Source organism: Caloenas nicobarica, chromosome 18 (assembly GCF_036013445.1).
Source record: "Caloenas nicobarica isolate bCalNic1 chromosome 18, bCalNic1.hap1, whole genome shotgun sequence".
In the NCBI taxonomy this organism is placed as follows: Eukaryota; Metazoa; Chordata; class Aves; order Columbiformes; family Columbidae; genus Caloenas; species Caloenas nicobarica.
Window position 1 is genome coordinate 11999611 of NC_088262.1, and position 23375 is coordinate 12022985.

A 23375-nucleotide genomic window follows, 5' to 3' on the forward strand; every position below is an offset into this window, starting at 1 on the left:
CATGACTAATTTTTAATAAACATAAACTGTTATGTCAGAACTATTTTTGAAATAAACATGCTGTTTGTGAAGGTTAAAATGTTAGGTGATAGGAACCCGTTTTTATAGTGTCTATTATTAAGTATTGAATTAGCTTACCTGTTTCACTAGAAATAATATTATGACAGAGCTGGCCGGTGCAGGAGATATTCTGGACCAGAATCCCATGCTGGAACAGAGACCAAAAAGTGTCACCATGCACATTCTAATAAATTTGTCTCCAATATGCTGCTGTTTCACTTTACTATAGATCAATTATATCACCCCGTCCTGTGGGAAAAAATAAAAAAAAAAAAAGTAAAAATGTCTTCTTTTATGAGTGCAACTCTTTTATGAATCTCCTTACAAATAAGTGAGGAAGTCTGCTAAAGTGTCTAGGCTTGCTAGACTCCAACTACGCTTTGTTTTTTCTCATTAAAGGCAGAGAGACTTTACTCTAAACTTCACAGAGAGTCTGCTTACTGTAGTTTGCCTTTTAGCCAATAAGAAGCCAGAAAACTATTAAAACATTAAAGGGCTGATCCTGTTCTCTTGAATCTCCATGGGAATTTTGCCAGTGGTTTGCAAGAATGCAATCCAGCTCCATAAATACATATATATTTATACACACCTCATGAAACCATTAAAAAATGCCCTAGAACACCGGAAAACTGTGTGTAGCAAGCTTGCTGAACCCAGTTGGCTGTTGGGAAGAAGCTCAAGAATATCTCTTTTTACCCTTTCTGATCATATTTTGTCAAATATGCACAGTCAATGCAGGATCAGGGAGAAGCTAAATGTACAAAAAATTATGTTACCAGCAGTTAAAGTTTTACTACAACTCTTGTGACATTCAGTGGTTTTTTTTCTAGGTGTAGAGAAAAGCCTGAAAACATTATTAAATGTATGTGTTATACAGGATCATGGAATAAAACCATTTATAATATAATTCTAGGGTCTAGTTTACAGTTGTTGTGCTTTGAGTTGGCAATATGGAGAGTCAAGGAGACGCTGCGTCCTCCATTTCAGCAGAAACAAAGCTTGCAGCTGTTTGTACCAAAGGATGGCTCGTGCCCTTCCCAGAAGCCACAGGCATCCTGAGCAGCGAAGACGGAGAACAGACAGAGGTGCAACGCTGGGACTGCAGAGGCCAGCAGTGACACAGTTTTCAATGCCAGACAGAGGCTAAAGCCAAACTGTGGCAAATACGCACTGCAGCACACCCCATCAACCTGGCCAGCAGTGTAACCTGACTCCCTCTCTACACATGCACCAAAACTCTCTTCTGGATGAATCCAGAAGGCGGAAAGGCATTATGTATACCCATGTCTCATCTTTACATGAAGTCTGGATGTGGTAAAAAGGAGTACTGGGACGTGGGATATTGAATTGTTCTCGAGGCAAGTATTTCAGGGTGTCACTCCATTCTTCAAAAAGGGCAAGAACGAAGACCTCAGTAACTATAGACCAGTCAGCCTCACCTCCATCCCTGAGGACAGGGAACTGCTGGAGAGAGTCCAGCGCAGCCACGAAGATGCTGCAGGGAGTGGAGCATCTCCCGTGTGAGGAAAGGCTGAGGAGCTGGGGCTCTGAGCTGGAGGAGAGGAGACTGAGGGGTGACTCATTCATGGGGATCAATATGGAAAGGGGGAGTGTCAGGAGGATGGAGCCAGGCTCTTCTAGGTGACAACCAGTGACAGGACAAGGGGCAATGGGTGCAAACTGGAACACAGGAGGTTCCACTTAAAGATGAGAAGAAACTTGTTCCCGGTGAGGGTGCCAGAGCCTGGCCCAGGCTGCCCAGGGAGGTTGTGGAGTCTCCTTCTCTGCAGACATTCCAACCCGCCTGGACACCTTCTGTGTAACCTCATCTGGGTGTTCCTGCTCCGGCGGGGGGGTTGGACTGGATGAGCTTTCGAGGTCCCTTCCAAGCCCTGACACTCTGTGATTCTGTGTGCAATGCATCCAGCGCACTCCAGAGGCCTGGCAGTGAGGACACTGGCTGCTCTGCACTGCTGTGCCTTCTGGGTGGATGTGTCAGTACAGACATATCCCTCCCTGCCACACCCAAGGGCAGCACTGGGAATGAGCAAGAGGCACTTCAAAGCCCCCTTAGCAACTGCTAATCTGTATAATTCTGCAAGGGGTAAAAGCAAATCTTCTAATGGGCATATGAGTTAGATCATCTCTGTAGCAGTTTAAAACCAGGAGACCCGAATAGTGCTCTGGCATTGGAGATGTTTTGAGATCACCACAAGAAATGTCAAGAAACTCTGACGTCTGCCTCGATCCTAGATGAGCAGATCCACAGTCTCCTGAAGTACATCCTCTCTATTGTTCAGTAGCACCTAACTCCTCTCATCTTCTCCACTGACAGCTAGCATCCAGCAGCTAAGGCTCTGGTTTCAGTTTTTGACTTCTACCAGCTGTTAGTTTTACCTACTCACTTTTAAAAATCATCTGAAGTTTATACTTGAACAAGGTCTATGGTACCCCTCTAGAGTTTACACTACCCAGGAATAGGTTAGTGCAGGGGACCCACATTGATATATACTCATATTGTAATTACACTAATAAATTGTGGCCCTAGGTGGTAACGACAGCATGCAGGGATGAAGTTTGAATTTTTGAGTTATTATTCGGAGTTTTTACTATAACAATGTAAATCAGGAAGGTCATAATGCCGCAAGATAGCAACAGCTGCCCATCCCCATTCGGTCTCAACTTTACTTCAGCAAAAATCACTGAATATAATGATTTGTTTGAAGGAAGGTTCCCCACAGTATGACAGAACTAACCTGTATGTTTACTACAGGCCACCTGATCAGGAGGAGGAAGTCAATGAGGCTTTCTACAGACAGCTGGAAGTAGCCTCATGGGAGATTTCAATCACTCTGATGTCTACTGGTGGGCAAGAGCTAAGCATGCACAGTCCAGGAGGCTCCTACAGATCATAGATGACAACTTTCTGGCACAGATGGTGGAGGAGCCAATGAGGAGAGGCGTGCTGCTGGACTTTGTCCTAACAAACCAAGAAGAACTGGTTGGAGATGTCATGATTGGGGGCAGCCTCGGCTGCAGTGACCATGAGGTGGTGGAGTTCAGGATCCTGCATGGAGGAAGCGGGACAATAAGTAGGACTAAAACTGTGGACTTCAGCACGGTGAACTTTGGCCTCTTCAAGGTCCAGTTTGGAAGAATCCCATGGAATATGGCTCTAGAAAGAAGAGGGGTCCAAGAGAGCTGGCTAATATTCAAACATCACTTCCTCCAAGCTCAAGACTGATGCATCCCTATGAGGAAGAAATCAAGTAAAGGGAGTAAGAGGCCAAAATGGATGAATAAGGAACTCTGGTCAACACTCAGGTGGAAGAAGAATGTTTATGTACTGTGGAAAAAGGGATGGACCACCCAGGAGGAATATAAGGAGTATAAAGGGGCTGTTAGAGTATGCAGGGATGTGGTGAGGAAGGCCAAGCTCCACTTGTCAGGAAATCTGGCCAGGGGTGTCAAGGTCAACAGGAAGGGCTTCTTCAAGTACATCAGCAGCAAAAGCAAGGTTAGGGAAAATGTAGGTCTGCTGCTGAATGAGGTGGGTGCCCTGGTGACAGATGGTACAGAGAAGGTAGAGTTACTGAATGCCTTGTTTGCTTCCATCTTTACTGCTAAGACTGGCCCTCAGGAATCCCAGACCCTAGAGATAGGAGTGAAAGTCTGACAAAAGGAAGACTTTCCCTTGGTTGAGGAGGATCAGTTTAGAGATCATTTAGACAAACTGGACATCCACAAATCCATGGATCCTGATAAGATGCACCCACGAGTGCTGAGAGAGATGTTATGGCAGACGTTATAGCTAAGCCACTCTCTATCATCTTTGGAAGGTCTTGGAGAACAGGAGATGTGCCTGAGGACTGGAAGAAAGCCAATGTCACTCCAGTTTTCAAAAAGGACAAGAAGGATGACCCAGGAAACGACAGGCCATTCAGCCTTATCTCCATCCCTGAAAAGGTGATGGAACAACTTATTCTGGACACCATCTCCAAGCATGTGGAGGAAAACAAGGTTATCAGGAGTGGTCAGCATGGGTTCACCAAAGGGAAATCATGTTTGACCAACCTGATAACCTTCTATGATGGTATGACTGGCTGGGTAGACAAGACAAGAGCAGTAGATGTTGTCTACCTTGACTTCAGCAAGGTTTCTGACACTGTTCACAACATCCTCATGGGCAAGCTCAGGAAGTGCAGGCTGGATGAATGCACAGTGAAATGGGTCATGAACTGGCTGGATGTCAGAGCTCAGAGGGTTGTGATCAACGGTGCAGAGTGTGTTTGGAGGCCTGTAGTTAATGAGGTTCCCCAGGGGTCAGTGTTTGGTCCAGTCCTGTTCACCCTGTTCATCAATGACCTGGATGAAGAGACTGAGTGCATCCTCAGCAAATTTGCTGACGATACCAAACTGGGAGGAAGGGCTGACACACCAGAAGGCTGTGCTGCCATTCAGTGAGAAATGGACAGGCTGGCAGACTGGGCAGAGAAGAAACTGATGACGTTCAACAGGGGCAAGTGCAGGGTCCTGCACCTGGGGAGGAATAACCCCAGGCGCCAGTACAGGTTGGGGCAGACCTGCTGGAAAGCAGTTCTGCAGAGAAGGACTTGGGAGTTCTGGTCAACAACAGGTTGACCATGAGTCAACAATGTGCCCTTGTGGCCAAGAAGGCCAATGGTACCTGAGGTGCATTAAAAAGACTGTGACCAGCAGGTTGAGGGAGGTGAATCCTCCCCCTCTACTCTGCCCTGGTGAGGCCACATCTGGAGCTGTGTCCAGTTCCGAGCTCCCCACTTTAAGAAGGACAGGGAAATACTGGAGGGAGTCCAGTGGCAGGCTACGAAGACGATTAGGGGCCTAGAGCACCTTTCTTATGAGGAGAGACTGAGAGAGCTGGGTCTGTTAAGCCTGGAGAAGAGAAGCTGAGAGGCGATCTTGTCAATACTTACAAATATCTGAAGAGTGGGTGTCAGAGGATGGACCAGACTCTTCCCAGTGGTGCCCAATGACAGGGTGAGGGGCAATGGGCACAGACTGAAGCACAGGAGGGTCCATCTGAACATGAGGAGAAACTTCTTTGCTGGGAGGTGCCAGAGCCTGGCCCAGGCTGCCCAGAGCGGGTGTGGAGTCTCCTGCTCTGGAGACATTCAAACCCGCCTGGACACATTCCCGTGCGATCTGCTCTGGTGACCCTGCTTTAGCAGGTGGGTTGGACTAGATGATCTCCAGACCTCCCTTCCAACCCTAATGATTCTGTGATTCTATGAAATGTTCATGCAATACATTTCTCCTATTCTGACAGCATTCTTACATGGCAAATTGATTTCCAAGTTTATGGTACAAGCATTGATAGGTCATAAGTAGAAAACTGGCTCAGTGAAAATCTCAGACTGCAGTTGTCAACCAGAAGATATCAATTGACAGAGTTTTTTCTGGAGCCTCCAAAGACTGATTCATAGTCTAGTACAGGTTCTTTTTAGTCAAAGAAGACAGCAGGGCTATGACATGTATCCTGATTAAATTTTATAATGGGCATGAAACTGTAAAGTTTGTACATATTGAAGAGGTGTCAGTGTTATTCCCAGGTGAACTCAACTGCCTTTAATCAGTGTTTTCACAAGATTTAAAGTATCCTTGAATACAGTCATGTGCAGATTACTCCTGGGAATAGGAACATGTTTTAATGTGTTCGTTTAGTGTTTAATCCTTAACAGGACTTCCCTGCCTTCTTCTCTCCCTCTGATCCATTTCTCACACTTGCTGGGCAGTTGGTAATGCTGTCCAGAAGCAGTGTCAATGCACAGAGGCTTCAAGTGGAGTTCAAGAGTACTGCATCCTTGTGACAATACAGTAACACAAAGCTGTAGGAAAAAATAACTCCTGGTTCAATCTACAGTCTAAGTTTTGGGTTGTGAGATTCCCTCTGTCTTTTTAGTCCAGATACCTCCTTGGTCTTTCACTCTGTTACTGGCCACCTCTTCAAGCTGAGATCTTCATAACAGTCTAAAGCATACATTTATCCTCTATCTTTGAGTTTCATGCTGGGACTTGTTACATGCTTCTCCAACCCTGACAACTTCTGGGAGGAGAGTTGTCTTAAAAGTCACAATTATTTTCATTAAGAGATATATATGTGACTTCAATGTGTGTCCTGTGGTACCACTATACCTTAGGACATGTTTTGACCTCACAGTTGTAAAATGAAACAATCATTTACTGACACTCCTGTTCCTTCTGGTTCTTTGCAGCACTTATTTGCATTACCAAACAGGAACAAAAAGCAACATATATAACACGTCAAGGTGGGAAGCGTTTCTTAGATGAAGAGGGAAAAAACAAAAAAAAAGATATTTCACAGAAAGAATAGATGAGCAGACAAAATTAGGATAATTCAGCTTTTTCTCTACTGTTTCACCTGGGCTTGGTGAGATTTCTATTATGTATTCATGGGGGCACACTGGACAGTGCTCAGAAGCCCATCAACAGCAAAGTCATATAACTGATGAGTTTCATTCGTCACTGGTGAAACTTTGAACAGGTACAATCACCTTCCCAGTGGTCTCGGGAAGTGCTGCAATGCTGTGAAATGCTCTAACTTAGCAACTGGTCTTATCTCCTTAAAACCTTCTTTACAGTAAGATTCTCAACTGTATTCAATTTAATCAGTGTTCAGTGTTACAGGAGCATTTAGAATGGCAAGATTTTATTTATTTCTTAGCTGAGAAATTAAAAAGTTCCATCAGACTCCATCTGGTGACCAAGGTAAATATGCATATTCTGTTTGTATAAAAAAAACTTCCTGAGCACATATTGGGGTACTTCCAATGCTCCTGTGTTCTGTGTATCTTTACTCCCGTGATTCATGGGGCACACTATAATTTATTGTCTCACCTCCTCATATTTCTTTCACAAGACATTACTGCCCAACAACACTGTCCTATATCCTTAATCTCTCCAGCCACATGATTTCTGATCATGCCCATATCTCTGCTTCCTATCCTAACTACTAAGCTGGTACAATTTTCTGAGAGGACTGAAGAATGCGACGGTAAATACAGGCAGGCGTTTCACCAGGCAGATATATGCATAGCTTTGTAAAAGTTTATTTCTAGAATAATTGACAGAGGAGGATGCCAGCTTCAGTCCCAGCTGTAGACAGGTGGCCGAGAGCCTCAGCAGCATTTTCTCTCAGTTTTCTCTCTTTAGTCTTCTCTATTACAGCATTCAGTAGCAGTTACTGGTGTGAAGGGACAAGAAAAGTTGCCAAACCTTTCTGTACAGGACAGAACAAAGGGGATCACTGCATCCGCTTTAATAGCCCTGATGCCAACAACAGCAACGCTGTGCAATATATTTGGGAGACAGGAGATGACAAGTTCGTTGACCGAAAGTTTCATGCTGGGATTTGGTATTCCTGTGAAGAAATTATAAATGAAAGAGGTGAGTAAAAACATATAAATTTACTTTAAAAAGTAATCAGAGTTCTTCCTACTTATTTGGTGTCACCTTCCTCTTTGCTGCAACATCGTGCATGTAATTTAAAGGAAAATGTGTCCTTTAAAAGTTACTTTTCTCTGAGAAGAGGGATCCTGGAGGGTAGTATCTAGTCAATGCCTGACAAAATATTAATAAATTCTGCAAAGAACTTTAGACTGACAGATTGTAGTACAGATGAAGTTTTTTTAAAAAAATATTTTTATTATTATAGCCAGAGCAGTGAGTTAAATTACTTTAACAAGAAAGTGTTTTATTTTTCAGACGCTTTTAGTCCCTTAGGAAAAATGAACGTATTTACCTTACATGATTGCTTACAATCCCCTATGACAACACAAAAAGCACAATTTGATTATTTGGTTTGCTTGTTTTAAAAATCATTTGAGCAATTAAAACTGTAAGATCTGAGTTATTGTGTGGATTTCCTCTTGAGCACAGGTATTTCCACTTTCTTACTATAATCTCAACTTTGATAAATCAAAACAGAAGAAGATTATTTTCACTTTGCTAAAACATAGTTTGGAGACCTGCTAGTCATGAGTGGTGCTATTTGAGTTTCGCTCTGCTATGTAAATGTTGGTAGAGCGAAATTAGCTTACCATTAAAGAAAGGTTCTAGTTAACTTTGGGTCTTCGTATAAGAGAATTGTTTATCTGGTTCAAGAAACAGGGCATTTATTGTAAATCCAGATCAACATTAGGTTTTTTCCCTTACTGTCCTGATCAGTTTACAAATGATAACTAGAAAAAAACTTCAGAGAAATAAAATCAGCTGTCATCTGTGCTATAAAATGCAAATATCTTTGCAGTCACCTATCCTAAAAGTCCAGTTCTACCAGAAGTTCTTGTAAGTTATACAATTTTAAGGCAGTAAATGCCAAAGATTAGAGCAAAATACATCTCCAGAGGATGTCTTTCAGGTGGTGATTTCTTTGGATAGTGGAGTTGTTTAATTTGTGCATCTGCTAAGGCAGTTCTTGTTTTCCAACTTGGGGCAGTTAGTAGATGAAAAAAACAACTTTTATTTTCAGTGCAGAGCAGAATTAATTCCAAGAGCTTTGTTCACAGCATCTGTGAGGGGGTCAGGAGGTCATATGGGTTTGAAAAATCAAAGCTTACAGAAAGCAATTGGAATCAAGCTTAGAAGAAATTTGTGTGAGCAGCAGCCTTGTTGCTGTAAGGAGAGAGTGTCTTCCTTTACAGGGAAGATGATATACAGGCTGGCAGTCTTTCAAAGGAAAGTATTGCTTTCCCATTCTGGCTTTGACAGCTACAACCTTTTGGAAATCAATTAATAGCCTTTCTCTAAGTCTCCCAGAATCTGCTTCTACCTCGAAAAAGTCTGGAATAATTCTCTAGCTTAGTCCCAGGAGCAGGTCAATGTACACAGGGACTCTGTGTGTACTAACATGTATCAGAAATAGTTTCTCCTGATCGTCTTAGTTTGTGCTTTTATGACAGATTTTCTATTTTCTGCCTTCTATTAATCTATTTCTTTAGAACACTACAGAATACAAAATTATCCCGAATTTGATTTTAAAATAAATTTTGGGTTTTTTTAGGTGAGAAATGTAGAAGCTTCATCAGTTTGACTCCAGCTGCTGATCGAGGTATTTTATTTGTGTAAATAAAACTTTCCTGGTCATGTTTATCAATATAAAACAAAACAAAACACCTGTATTTAGATAACAAAATCGCTTGCTTTAATCCCACACAGTTTCAGTTTTAGTTTTAGTTTTTCAGCTTCCGCCCAGACGGACAGGCCGCATGCTGAAGTGGCTTGAGGGAGACAGGTTGTGGACCAAACCAATCTCAACGGCAGTCTGGATCCCCTCCCTGTACCTTACCCAGAGCTGTAAGGGGTCGTTCTGATTCTCCTGAAAGCAGAAATTTGCCCTCTTCCTTTCAAAGAGCAGTTCATGTTATTTATAAAACATGCCTGCAGGTGTTGTTAAGCAATCCCCACCTCCCCCGCAATGTAAACCCTATCACTGATGTGGTTAGACCATTCACTTTGCAAGTGGCTGAGACAGAAAACAAAAAAAAAAAAAGTCTACCTTCTTCCCCAGGGCCTTGAAATTGCATGGCCAGGATCCTAGGACAGGAGTACTTTCCTGGATATGCATTTTCAGCCCCTTGGAGAAGAAGAACAATCCAATATCTGGAGGCTAGTCCTCCTTCCCTCTGTCACAGCTTGTCACTGTGCACCAATATTTCAAGATTTTTATAGAGTGAGAAAAAAAATCTAAATGAGATGTATTTCTTAGTCACACAGACACGATCCTCAGAAAGGAGGGGTGGATTTGGGCCCTGCCCTGAGAGCTCCTCACACACAAAACCACAAGTGGACGTAGTGCTGAAACTACCCCTGCCAACAGCAAGAGCAAATGCCACCGGCACCTGCGGGTCAGGTCAAGACACCTTAGACAGCATCTGGGTACCTGATAACAACACTGAAAAGCTACCCATGGGAAGTGAAATCCTGTAGAAACAGACTCCTGCCCTGCACGGGAGAAGAGCGAGTTTGTGCCCTGCATGTGCATATGGCTGCTGCGTGCACAGAACTCAGGATGCACCAGGCTCACTCTTGGTGAATTTATCATCCTTAGATATCACACACAGGGATTATCACAGTTGTTCACTGCATAGGTAGTGATGGTTCACTTATTAAAAATGTTACGATGCAAGCTCCTGTACCTGGAGCAGCCAATACTCTCGGGCAATTTAACAGCTGGAGTTCCTGAGCAAAATCAGAATTTTTTACTGGGACAAAGATTTGCTGGAGAGATAAACCTTGCCCAGGAACCCCCACACATATCCTGTCCCAGTAGTTTAATGTCTAAATGGCCTTTGAATCAGAAAAGTTCCACAGACACTGTCGAAGCCTGCAGCAGGGGTTATTTACGACACAAAAATTGTTTACTGCTGTATGAAGTGTTTAGTAATCAATTACGTGTCTTAGGAATGTTTCTATTTTTAAGTTATGATTGTTCTCATATACCTTCACATGAAATCACTATTTGAACCTACAACCAGATGTCTCAGGACACACGTTTGTTTTTAAAAAGGTTTGGGAAGATTGTTGTCCAGTTCTTGCTATGAACTGGACACAAGAAGACCTCCTGCTCCTGACTGTGGGACTTTAGCATGCTAATAGTGAAGCAGCAGACTGAGAAACTTTAATGGGAACTTTAACTTCTTGCACAAGTTGTAATTAACAGATATCCAGAAAGAGATGAATTATCAACGAACGTCAGTAAAACCTGGAGAGTGACTGGGCTCGTGAAGGCTTCTCTGTCCAAAAAGTCGAGGTGGAAAATTAACCTATGGGGAAGATTTTATTTATTTGAGGTCATGTGACTATGTGCGTGGCCTTGCAGTTTGTTAGCTGGCTAACGTGGTTTTGTTTGGCTACACTTCTCTCTGGACTCAGCAATCATGATGTCAACAACTAGATAGTTGTGAAGTAATTATTTTTATATTAACTTTGGTTCATGGTAATTTCAGGGTACTGACTGAGTATAAAACCATAGTGCCCCACCTTGTACTGTAGCTTCTTAAGTATATAGCAGGAACGTGCAAGTGCTCTTCCAATAAATGGCAGAATCAGTAATGAGGATTATAATTTAAGGTGTCCATTGACATTGAATTCTTCCTATAGATGTTATAGTAGCATCCTCACAGTCTCTGAGCTTTTGTTTAATGCGTAAACAGTGTAAATAAAGAAGAAAGGAATTGTGAAAATACTAAATGACTGTTTATAATATCAGTGCTATTGATTTGGTTTTCCAGGGGTTTTATGGCTTTCTATTGTAGCAGAGCTTCTGTACATCATTTTGCTTCTGACTGGAGCCATTCTTATGTCAATAGAAATGTGCTACTACAGTACTGTCATTGATGGGCTAAAGATCAACGCCTTTTCTGCCGTAGTCACCGTATTAGCAGGTACAGTTAAGGATCTCAATTTATTACCTCCAGAAAATGAGTCATTGCTAGACTTCCACCTGAAAATTAATAAAAGTGGCCAATTTTCAAAGATATTGCAATACTTATGGAGACACTAACAATACAAGATGCAGCAAAATTAAATGGGAAATATTATTTTCAATTAATTATTTCTTAATATGATTATTTTTATGTTTTATATGTATAGTTTTTACTATCTTAAACTTCATTATTTTAATTTTGAAATTTTTATTTTCATTGTCAGGTTGATTGTCAAAGAAAAAGTAGTAACACGCTCTTCCAAATAACTCGATTTTTTAAATTTCCAACCTGCTAAGTATAAAAATAATAGCCAAATCGAAATAGCATGCTTAAGAGGGAATAAAATATGACTGAATAATTCTTGTAGAGAATTGATATTAAAATTGTCTTCCATTTTCTGCATATTACTTCTTAATCCAGTGCTTTTTAATCATAGGATCCTAGGCAAATCCAGTTTGGAAGAATCTTCAGAGGGTCCTAGTCCAATCTGAGGAATCTGGTCTGAAGTCAGTGTTGAATGTGTGTTGAGCAGGAGAAGGTTGGACCAGAGACTTCTGATGGTGTCTTACAGCCTGAAGTGCTCAGTGATTCTATCTGTCTTATAGAATTGTTATTGAGGAATGATGCAGTAAAAACAGCAATTATGGGTAACATGAACAATGTTTCAGGGAGTTTTCAATTTCAGAGCCAGAAACAATCGGACTATTTATTTACTATAATTTCTTGAGGAACACATGCCACTGTGCTTGATGTGGTCAGGAATTTCTAGAGTCCAAAGTGATTTCTATTTGCTGAAAGATTATCTTTTAGAATGGCATCTAATTGCAAGTCAAACACCTAGCAGATGGCAAAGGATCAATCTCAAGATTGTCTTTGTCAAAATGTTGAGCTTTGATCCTAATCCTATGTTTCGGGATTTAGTAATCATGCATTTGTGATTGTTGTGCCTTTCTTCAAGAATTTAAGATTTTATATTATACCTTCTTCTCTTAAACATATTCATACATTTAGTTCATTTGTCAATCTCATTTTTGTTAGCTAAGTAGATCAATTTTATTGAACATCTGACCATGATAATGGGGAAGAAATAATTTTCTTTCTTTCTGCAGAAATCTTAATGTAGTGGAAGACAACTATCACATCTCTCCTTCATCTTCTCTAAAATCAATAATTGAGAGACATATCATATGACTTCACATGTATTTCTAAGACCCCTGACCACTTACTGCTCTACTCTTTCTCTAGTCCAGTTTTTGCACAATCTTCCTAGAGGGAAGTGGTAAATGTGAACACCAGGCCAAACATCCAAGGACTTTAGCAAACACAGTTTATATTCCAGATGGGGACTACTGAAACACTCCAGTTTGCCTGATTTTATGGAAGTGTAAAAAGCGTCACCCCAGCCTGAATTAGGCTCAACTCTCGGCTCAACTCTCAACTCATCCTGTCCTGAGTTAGGCTCAACTCTCATCTCAGCCTTTCCTGACAGATATTTGTCTAGCCCCATCTTAAATAAATCACCAAGTCCAAACCACTACCAAAAAGACCCCAAAACCCCCCAAACCAAAACCAAACCAACCAACCAACCAAACACAACAACAGCAAAAAGACCAACCAACCAAAAAAGCTCCCTGTTCTGTACTGAAGTTTATGTTACCTTCTTAGCAAATGTAATCTAATTCATAACATTCTAAAGATTTTCTTCATGTCTAATCTAAAGTCCTGGTTACTCTATTTTTTTTTAAAGCATTTCTTTTAGAATACCCACCTGCAACAGATAGCAGATGATTCCTTCCTCTTTACAATTAACGTTTACACAAATTGAAGATTGCTATCTCAGCTCCCTGTAATCCAGAGGGCAGACCCCAAACTTTGCTGCTTATGAACTCTGAGAACCTGCTGGAATATCTCCTTTCTTCTGAATGACTTTCCTGCAAGGTGTCCAACTAGTTAAAAATCTCTGTTGCCACCAGTTATACTAATTGCTCAAAAAAAGCCCTATTTCTCCTGTATCTCACCAAACCTCATGATCCACTGTCCTGTCTGTTTCCAAAGAAGGGGAGTGAGCTTTATTCAATGCTTTAGGCTGTTTTGTCTGCTATTAGCAATGTGCCTTCTCCCAGTAATCACAAGTATTCACTTTTACTAATATTCTTTTGGGGTTTGGTATGTGCAGTATTAAGGAGGCTTACACAGCAAGAAGTGAGCTTTTCCTGGATGTTCAGTTTACTTCTGCTTGTAAAATTTCTTGAAATATTAAGAATTTGAAGAGGATCTGTCTTAGCTGTTAAACTTATATATGAATCCTTTGTAGACGTAAACTAAATCTCATTGCCCTAATCTGTAAAGAAGATGCAATTTCTTGTACAAATATGGTCTCAATTCTAGCACACAAATGCAAATTAAAATTCAGCTATTGGAAGCAGTAGCTGCATAATTCTAGCTGTATTGAAAACACATGATTAAAAAAGACCTGCTACAGCATTTAACAACTGGGAAGAAAAAACCAAACCAAAACAAAACAAAAAATCAAACAAAAATAACAGAACCAAACAAAACCAAAAAACCCAACCAACCAAATAAAACCACAAACCAAACCAAACAAAAAAACAAAACCAAAACGAACAACATGTTTACGCTAGTGTTTGATATCTCAGTTCCCTCAGTCTTGTGCAGAATATAGTAAACTAAAAGAAGAATCACAGTGTGAAATTTTCTGACCATAGGTATGTAGGTTTATAATGCCTCACATGCAGCTCCTGCCTCTATAGAAATTATTGTTTTAGTTTGTGTTTTGTCTTAAATACATGTGCACTGTCAGTTAACTGCACTGCCATGAAATACACATAATTGGTACCACTGTCCTGTTGCCCTCAGTGGCCTTTGATGAACATTGACAGGCATCCATATGTGAATGTGCCTGCCTATTAGTTAAATTTTCACCATTTCTCAGCCACCAAATTGCCCTGGTGCCACTGCTGAAATGTTAGGCCTGTCTCAGAATTTAATCCTTGTCCAAGAGCTAAGAGGAGAGCTCCAGTGTGGGAGTTCATGGTCACACTCCAGTTATATGCATTTCTAGGCTTCCAGACTTGGAGGATTCATGACAGACACTTGTGTAACTCAAAAATGTCTATGACATTCCACCTCTCTGGTGAGAGATGGACAACTGGTCTCCATTCTCTAATGGCCACGTTGACAGTCAAACAACTTTCTCCAGTTTATTAAGGGATGTGCTATCAGGATGCCGGCTAACTACCCAATACTGTTACGCAGCATGAAGCCTCTTGGCTCTGTGCTAAATAAAAGGGCTCTCCTAATTGCCTGTTGCTTCAGGCAATCCCAGTATTTCAGGGAAGACCATTTCCCAGTGATTACTGAAGCCATGTCATTGTCAGCCTTGACTTGTTATGCCTGAGGACATGTCCTACACTGACAGATCCTGTGTGCTACCCAGCTAGTTGTGTAAGAATTCATGAAACAGACCTGCTTCAGGAACACCGAACAAACTGGGTCTTGTGAGTTCAGTGAGGCACCATCTGCTCTGAGAATCTCATGTGCTTTGGACAGCAGGATAGTTGGTACTGCAAGGGTATTTTGATACTGCAAGGGTATTTATGGATTTGTAGACAAAGCTGGAAACAAAAAAAATACATCTTCATGGGGAAGTTCACTACTGGAAGACAAAATGCTAAGGGAAAGCAGATATCCTTACGTTTAGGCAGCAGCCTAGTAACGATTTTGAAAATTAAAATATTAAATATAAGCCCCTTTCATAATCTAGACTTTCAGTGCTTTTTTATGGCCATTAAGTGTCTGTTCAATTTTTTGTTCACCTACATAACATTGATAAATCTGGCTGCATTTAAGGCACGGGAAAAGGGCATATGGCTGCATGCCTTTGAAAAATCTTTCCACTGGAAAATAGGAAACTGTGGGAAATGTGTCCCATGTGATGCAACTGAGCAATATTTTTTTGTAAGGGCTAATACCTGCTCAGGGGTGAATGTTTAAGAAATTTTCAGAGGATGAGAGCAGATCAACTTGTTGCCTTTTAAAATCTACGGGCTTCTCCCCTAGATTCCTCTAGCATACAGAGTAGTTGCCAAGGGACTGTATTAGTGATTGTACTGGCAAATACATGACACATAAATACACTTAGATTATAGTGTCCTATATATTTGAGTGGTTTATAGGATTTAGATACTTCATAAAATATTCTTCAGGAGCTCAAGGGACAAATACAAAAAGTTGACAAAGAGGAGTGTCCTTAATTTCCATTTTCTAATGTTCTTATGATATTATATTTTTTAGGTCTTCTGGGCATGGTTGCTCACATGATGTATACAACCGTATTTCAAATGACTGTAAATCTTGGTCCTGAAGACTGGAGACCTCACACGTGGGATTATGGCTGGTCCTATTGGTACATATTGATTTATATTTGGTACTTAGCTTACATTTCAGTCACTTCACCCTATGTCCAAGGAATGTATTTCTAGTTTATAACGACTGGGTCTACCTTATTTCACACCTGGGGATGCAGTTTAATATCCAGCTGTTTTTCTCCAAATTCAGTTGTCTTACATTATTGTATAGAATGTATACATTTGTGAGTTTTGCATTTCCCATCCTTTAGACAGTACAGAGAACTCCAACTGCTGTGCATGAAGCAGAGGTTTTCCATATACATCAGACCCAGATTTGGTACCGTCATCTCCCAGGACAACTCCTTTGCGTATGATGTTTAAAACTCTTATACTATTAGCCATTTAGGCTGAATTTTTTGTTATAAGATATATGCTCCAGGTACTTGGAGCATTTCAGACAAGATGGTTCAAATTTTTGAAAACAGTCTCAGGTAAAAACATTATTTTTGGCCTGCAAATAATTACAAAATATCATTTGAAGAGATCTAGTGAATTTATTAAGAGGGCTGTTCAGAGGATTTCTGCTATGGGGATGTGTCTTCAAAAATCCATCAAATCTGATCAGTGACAAGCATTTGAATGTTCAGGTGCTGGAAACTGCTGCTGTTTCCTAAACTGTGACTGAGAAAAAGAATAGGAACAACTGTATTGGGTTAAATAAAAAGTAAAGTAGGACCAATATTCTGAGTCAGTAGAGTGGAGCTCAGACTGATTGCCTTCTTCATATGTGCTCTGACAGCCCAGATCACAGTTCATTGTGACTCATTCTTGTTGCTCTTTCTACTTTTAGTGTACCATTATTGAACAAGAACTTACAGCTGCATGCAGTCTTTATGATGTAGACTTTCTAGGGATGCTTGCAGTGAAATAGGGGTTTCTTTTGTCTTTTCTTCTGTTACTTTTCACCTTCCTAATAACTCAAATCTCATTTGAAGGTCACTGTACATTGCTCTGTGTCTTTCCAGGAGTCCATTTCCCAAGCAGCAGCAATGTGTTTGAAGCTATTGTTATATGTGTGTAAATGGAGATGTTTCTCTAGTGCTTTTAGAGCACTGAAGGATGGGTCTGGTCAGTAAGTACTCCTAAGCTAGAGATTAGCCAGATCATGGCAAATGTTGCATCTCATCTTGTTTGTCCAGCAGACGAGGTGCCCAGCACTTGTATGTCACCCACTTGCTCAAAGTAAAAAGGGTGATCCACCTTCTGTAAGAAATCATGGAATCGCATAATCATTTTGATTGGAAAAGACCCTTAAGATCATCGAGTCCGAACATAACCTGACCCTGTCACTAAACCATGTCCCTAAGAACCTTATCTCCTTGTCTTTAAAAAACCTCCAGGCACGGCAACTCAACCACTTCCTTGGACAGCCTGTTCAAGTGTTTTGCAACCCTTTCTAGGAAGAAATTTTTCCCAATATCCAGTCTAAACCTGCCCTGGCACAACTTGAGGCCATTCCTCTGTTACTTGCTACAGGGGAAAAGAGACCAACACCATCCATGCTACAACCTCCTTTCAGGTAGATTGTAGAGAGCAATAAGGTCTATCCTCAACCTCTTTTTCTTGAGCCTAAATGACCCCAGGTCCCTCAGCTGCTCCCCATCACACTTGTGCTCCAGCCCCTTCACCAGTTCCATTCCCTTCTCTGAACTCGTTCCAGCACCTCAATGTCTTTCTTGTCATGAGGTGCCCAAAACTGAACACAGGATTTGAGGTGCGGCCTCACCAGTGTCCAATACAGGGGGGTGATCACTGCCCTGGTCCTGCTGGCCACACTAGTGCTGACACAAGCCAGGATGCTGTTGGCCCTCTTGGTCAACTGGAAACACTGCTGGCTCATATTCAGCCACTCTTGATCAACACCCCAGGTCCTTTTCCGCTGGGCAGCTTTCCATCCGCTCTTCCCCGAGCCTGCAGCGTTCATGGGGTTGTTGTGACCAAAGTGCAGGATCTGGCACTTGGCCTTGTTGAGCCTCAGACAACTGGCCTCAGCCCATCAATCCAGCCAGCACAGATCCCTCTCTATGGTCATCCTACCCTCCAGCAGATCAACACTCCCACCCACTTTGGTGCTCTCTGCAAACTTGCTGAGGGTACACTCAGTCCCCTCTTTCAAATCACTGATAAAGATATTGAACAAACTGGCCCCAGTACTGGGCCCTGGGGAACACCATTTGTGACAGGCCACCCACTGGCTTTAACTCCACTGAACACAACTCTTTGTGTCCAGCCATCTAGCCAGTTCTTTACCCAGCAAAGAGTCCGCCCATCCATGCCATGAGCAGCCAGTTTCTCCAGGAGAACGTTTCACTATGGGAAACAGTGTCAAAGGCTCAGTAGAGGTCTAGACACACAACATCCACAGCCTTTTCCTCAACCAGTGAGGAGGTCATCTTGTCACAGAAGGACATCAGGTTGGACAAGCAGGACCTGCCTTTCATAAAGCCATGCTGACTCAGCCTAATCTCTTGGTCGTCCTGTATGTGTCATGTGATATTACTCAAGATGATCTGCTCCATAAGCTTTCCGGGCACCAGGGTCAGATGCAGGCCTGTATTCCCCCAGATTCTCCTTCTAGCCTTTCTTGTAGACAAGTGTCACATTTGCTAAGCTCCAGTCAACTGGGACCTCCCTGGTTAGCCAGGACTGCTGGTAAATATTGAAAGTGGCTTAGTGATCACCTCCACCGGCTCTCTCAGTACCTTTGGGTGGACCCAATCTGGCCGCATAGTCTTGTGTGTGGTGCACCTGGTCACTAACCATTTCTGCTTGGATTATTGGGGCTTCATTCTGCTCTCTGTTGCTGTCTTCAGGCTCTGGGGGCTGTGTACCTGGAGCACAACTGGTCTTACTGTTGAAGACAAAGAAGGCATTTAGTACCTCAGCCTTTCCCTCATTCTCTGTCACTACATTTCCCCCTGCATACAATAAAGGATGGATATTTTCTTTCACCCTCCTTTTTTTGCTCATGTATTTATAGAAACATTTTTTGTTACCTTTTAAGGCAGTAGATAGATTAAGCTCTAGTTGAACTTTGGCCCTTCTAATTTTCTTCCCGCATAACTTCATAATATCCTGGTCTGAGAACAGGTCTGAGAAGGTCCAAGATGAAGTATTCAGACAACATCCTGGAAAATGTCCAGGGGCTACTTGGATACCCTCAATGCATATCACAGAGGAGCTGTGAAGGATCCTCAAATGGTGCCTTCTTCCCTCCTTTCAGACTTAGATACTTCCTTTTTCTTTGACTCTCACTGCTTCCATTCATTCATGGTTTTGTTCTTGCAATAATAATTTGTTTTCCCTCATTTTGCGTTCTGATCTCTTTTCAGGGAGACCTCCCAATTTCTTTCATGAATGGGATTAGGCATGTCTTTAGTCTAAAATCAGTAAGAAGTGTGGTCAGTGAAAAGAGAAGTGTTCCTTCACTAGTTCCCCCTTCGTATGAGAGTGGAAACAGAAAACTGCAGAATGGTACTGAGGAAGATGTTCCCTCCTGTCCATCCCACTGGGAGGACAAGAAAAACACCATAATCATTGTTACTATTGCTGTTACTGACACAACTTCATTGATGCCACTACCGCCACCATCAACATGTTCATCAGTGAAATCATCACTGCTGCCGCTACAGCCAGCCTTCTCCTGATCACCCGGACTAAAGACTTTCACCATTTGGCACATGCACAGGAATTGAGGACTTCACGGCTGCCCTCCAATGATACGGTGCATCCTGGGCCGCTGAATACCCAAAGAAATGCTTCTACCAACACAAGACTTTCCAAGCCATCACTATCTGCATACATGAAGACATTGAGGAGCATGGTCATGTGGTGCTTTTTTTTCTAATCAATTCTATGCTCCATTTTTCGATCAAGATTCACTTTTTTCTCTCCTTTTCTCATCCTAAATGGAAGCTACATCATCCTCTTTGAGAGTGCTATAAAAATAAAACAAGCCATACATACAGGTGCCTTTCTCTCTCCTCTCAGCTGTCTCCCTTGGTTTCTTTCATCTTGTCTCCTTTCATATGTAATGTTGTATTTCTTCTAGTAAGCTACATTTGCACCTCCCTTCCTGTTGTATGATCTCTCATCTTCAGCGTCTTTTAGCTGCTCTGCCATTGATTGCATGCAAGAATCTCACCTGATGGTAAGAGAGGAAGGATGCTGAAACCATTTGTCTTTTACAAGTGGAAAGAGAACAGATGCCAAAAAAGGGAGCATTAACGATTATAACTGACACTCCCTTTCTAATTACCTCAGCACCCACTTGTGGCCAACAATGTGACCAAGACAGTGACAGGGCCATGGGCAGGCAGAGGCACTGGCAGACTTTGCTACCTCTGTCATAGAATCACAGACTCACGGAATGTCCTGAGCTGGAAGGACCCACCAGGATCATCGAGTCCAACTCCTGTCCCTGCACAGGACACCCCACAGGCCACCCCGTGTGTCTGAGGACGTTGTCCAGTCTCTTCTTGAACACTGTCAGGTTGGGGCCGGGACACCTCCCTGGGGAGCCTGTTCCAGTGTCCAGCACCTCTGGGTGAAGAACCTTTTCCTCGTGGCCAACCGACCCTCCCCTGGCACATCTTCCTGCCGTTCCCTGGGTTCTGTCACTGGTCACTAAAAAGAAGAGTTTGGTGCCTACCTTCTCCCTGCCACAGTTCCCCCTCTATCCTCACATCTATCTGCTGTGGCCAGGGTTTCTCTTCCACCTAGCCCAGGAAGCATGAAGACCTTTATTCTTCCTTTACAGTTTTGGAATTTCTAATGATAGCTAGTCTCACTCTGTAGTATCCTTGAACATCTCTTCAATAAATCCCTCCATATTTCTCTTTTCTTCAGCAGCTTTCCTGGAGATCAAAAGATGTTTCTATTATTGGTGAATCTCTCACTCTCCTTGTATTTCTCAGATTAAGGTATTCTCACGTCAAGAGACAGCATTTTCTCTCTAAAGACCTGCCATGAACTAAATTCTCATAACAGACCTCATACAGGGTATTCCATTCAGTAAAAGGAAAACCTGTAATCCAGCTGAGCTTCTATTGCCATTTCTCTTATCCAGATGAATGACTGGTTGCTTTAGTTTTCTTCCTTGCTGAATCAACCTGTTTGATTTTCCCTTTTGTCATTTGTCTCTTGGCTGAATTCAAACTGAATGCTCTCCATCTTGAAGCAGCCAAATTGCCCTTTGTTTTCAGGCTTTGCTCACTTCCTTCCTCAGTTCTCTCTAGTCAGATGGGGGGCTTCACACTTTTTCTAAATTGTTTATAGAAAAGCAAAATTTCTGGCAAAAACTTTGAAGAATCACACAATGTATTTCTTGTATTGTTAAAGGAAACCATTTATTTCTGTCCTTTTAAGACAGTATTGGTCTACAAGAGAATCTGCTCATAAGGGATGAATTTCTTCCAGACTTTGCTAAGAGGCCTTAATAGAAGCTTTCTTGAAATCAGGTTTTTACCCTTATGTCATTGAGCCCTTCAAAGAGCATCAACAGATCAACTAGGAAAAGCACTTTCAACAAAAGCTGTGCTTCATAATATCTGCCACATTAGTTTATCTACTAACACTACTCTGCTTCATTTATTCATTAAAAAATGCCTACTACGTGAGTCAAAACTACTGCAGACCTAGACCTGCCACTTTTATATTGTTCCAGAGGCTGAATCTTCAATTATTCTCTGCCATGGTTGGCTTAATTCGCAGGTTACATACCTCTATAAGCAGGCCCATTGTCCATCCTTGCTCCATCTGCATGGGGAGGTAAATCTATCTGCTTCTGGTGATTTTCTCCTATTCTTGCTATTGATTTGTCCTAAGAGTTCTTCTGTGGCTCCCCACATATGAGAGATAGTCAGGATGCCGTTTGATTTTAGGAGCAAAGGTAGCTTAAGCTGTTCCCCTTCTTCCTGCTTCTAGGAGCCCATCACATCTATGTGCTATATTCCATCGCCCTCAAATGCTGTCATCACATCTGGCTATCTGATCACCCTAGAAACCAATCCTGGCTAAAAATAATGCTAACAAAGAAAATAAAGAGGATTTATTTAAAAATAATTATTTTGTTGAACTACAGCAAGGATGTGGGAACAAACAGCTCTGAGCCAGAGGAGAGATGAGCAGAAATTTCTTAAACTGATTTCTCTACCAAAGCACAGGTTTTGTTAGATAATTGTGACCTTGCCATGTTAAGAAAGGCTCTAATGAGTAAGTTCCTCCACTGTGAACTCCAGTGCATTCCACTGTGGCCATATTTTCACATGTTACTTTTATACCTCCAGCATGCACTGCCCACTCAGTAGTCTGGAAGTTTCCCACATTTTTAGCAAATTGTACCTCAATGCCATTTTTTAGTTCTATCTTCTTATGTTTTTATACATTTTAGAGTTGACATCCTTTTCTCTCTGTTTAGTTGTGACCTGTGTTTTCTCAGGAATGCATTTCAGTGCTCTGAGCCTGCTTTAGTGAGCTATTTAATTGTGCCTTCTCTTTTCTTTATAATCGTTTTGGATAATGGGCATACATTTTTCTTGGTGTTACCTGAGAGATCTGTAGTCTCAATAACTGCATTTTAGAATTTTTTTATGCATCCTCATTTTTTTATAGTTCCTCTTACTGATATTAACCTCTAGGGATAGTAAACAGAGAAACCAGAGGTAGGTTTTCATTAAAGAGGAATGTTAAATATGGATATTAACTATGTAAATCAGATATGTGGATGGTCATTAACCAGGAATCTTTTCTTCTTCCGCCAACATGCTCCTCTTTCCCTAATACACGCTAACACAATTACACATATGCAATATTTTTAAAAGTAAAATTGAAGGACTTGGTAATGAAAGTGTTTGCTAATTTCTAATAAACTTTTTTTGTTTATAGCCTCGCATGGGCTTCCTTCGCTTGCTGTATGGCTGCAGCTGTCACCACTATTAACAAATATACAAAAACTATTTTGGAATTCAAGCACAAAAGAAAAACACTGGAAAGGGGTTTAAAGATTAGTTACAAGTTTCCTGATCATACAACTCCAGAGAAAGCTTGCAATGTGTATGTGAACTCTTTTCACAACAGTACAGAGGACCCTGCACACCCAATAAGAGGTTTGTGTCACCTGGCCACTATTTCAGTTCTGTAAATTTGAACTGTATCTCAAGACATTCTGTAAATCATAAATACTAGATCAGAACAGAACAGTATTATTTAATAAAAAAGTATATTTGTGTAGCATTGGATTTTTTTTGTTAATAAAGAAATTGTATTTCCTTGGTTGTTTCAAGGAAGTCTTAATATTGGGAAAGTAGATTTAGCTGTCTCAGTTCAGAAGAAGACAGTGACCCAGGTCTTGCGCTACTGTAATATTTAAGTAGTCTCTAATGCTAATAGAAAGTATGTG

The 23375-nt window shown here is 41.5% G+C and overlaps 2 protein-coding genes across 2 annotated transcripts in view; one reads left to right on the plus strand and one right to left on the minus strand.

Moving 5' to 3' along the window:
- GLP2R (glucagon like peptide 2 receptor) overlaps window positions 1-243 on the minus strand; it is a 41279-nt gene extending 41036 nt beyond the window's left edge. The window contains exon 1 of the mRNA XM_065647995.1: window positions 139-243. Coding sequence (XP_065504067.1) covers window positions 139-243 — 105 coding nt within the window. The remainder of the gene's footprint in view (window positions 1-138) is intronic.
- Window positions 244-7196: 6953 nt separating this feature from the next.
- On the plus strand, window positions 7197-23117 carry GSG1L2 (GSG1 like 2). Its single transcript, XM_065647996.1, has 5 exons — window positions 7197-7506; window positions 9122-9169; window positions 11352-11504; window positions 15861-15972; window positions 22862-23117. The coding sequence occupies exons 1-5, from the start codon at window positions 7197-7199 to the stop codon at window positions 23115-23117; spliced, it is 879 nt and encodes a 292-aa protein (XP_065504068.1).
- The last annotated feature ends 258 nt before the right edge of the window (window positions 23118-23375 follow it).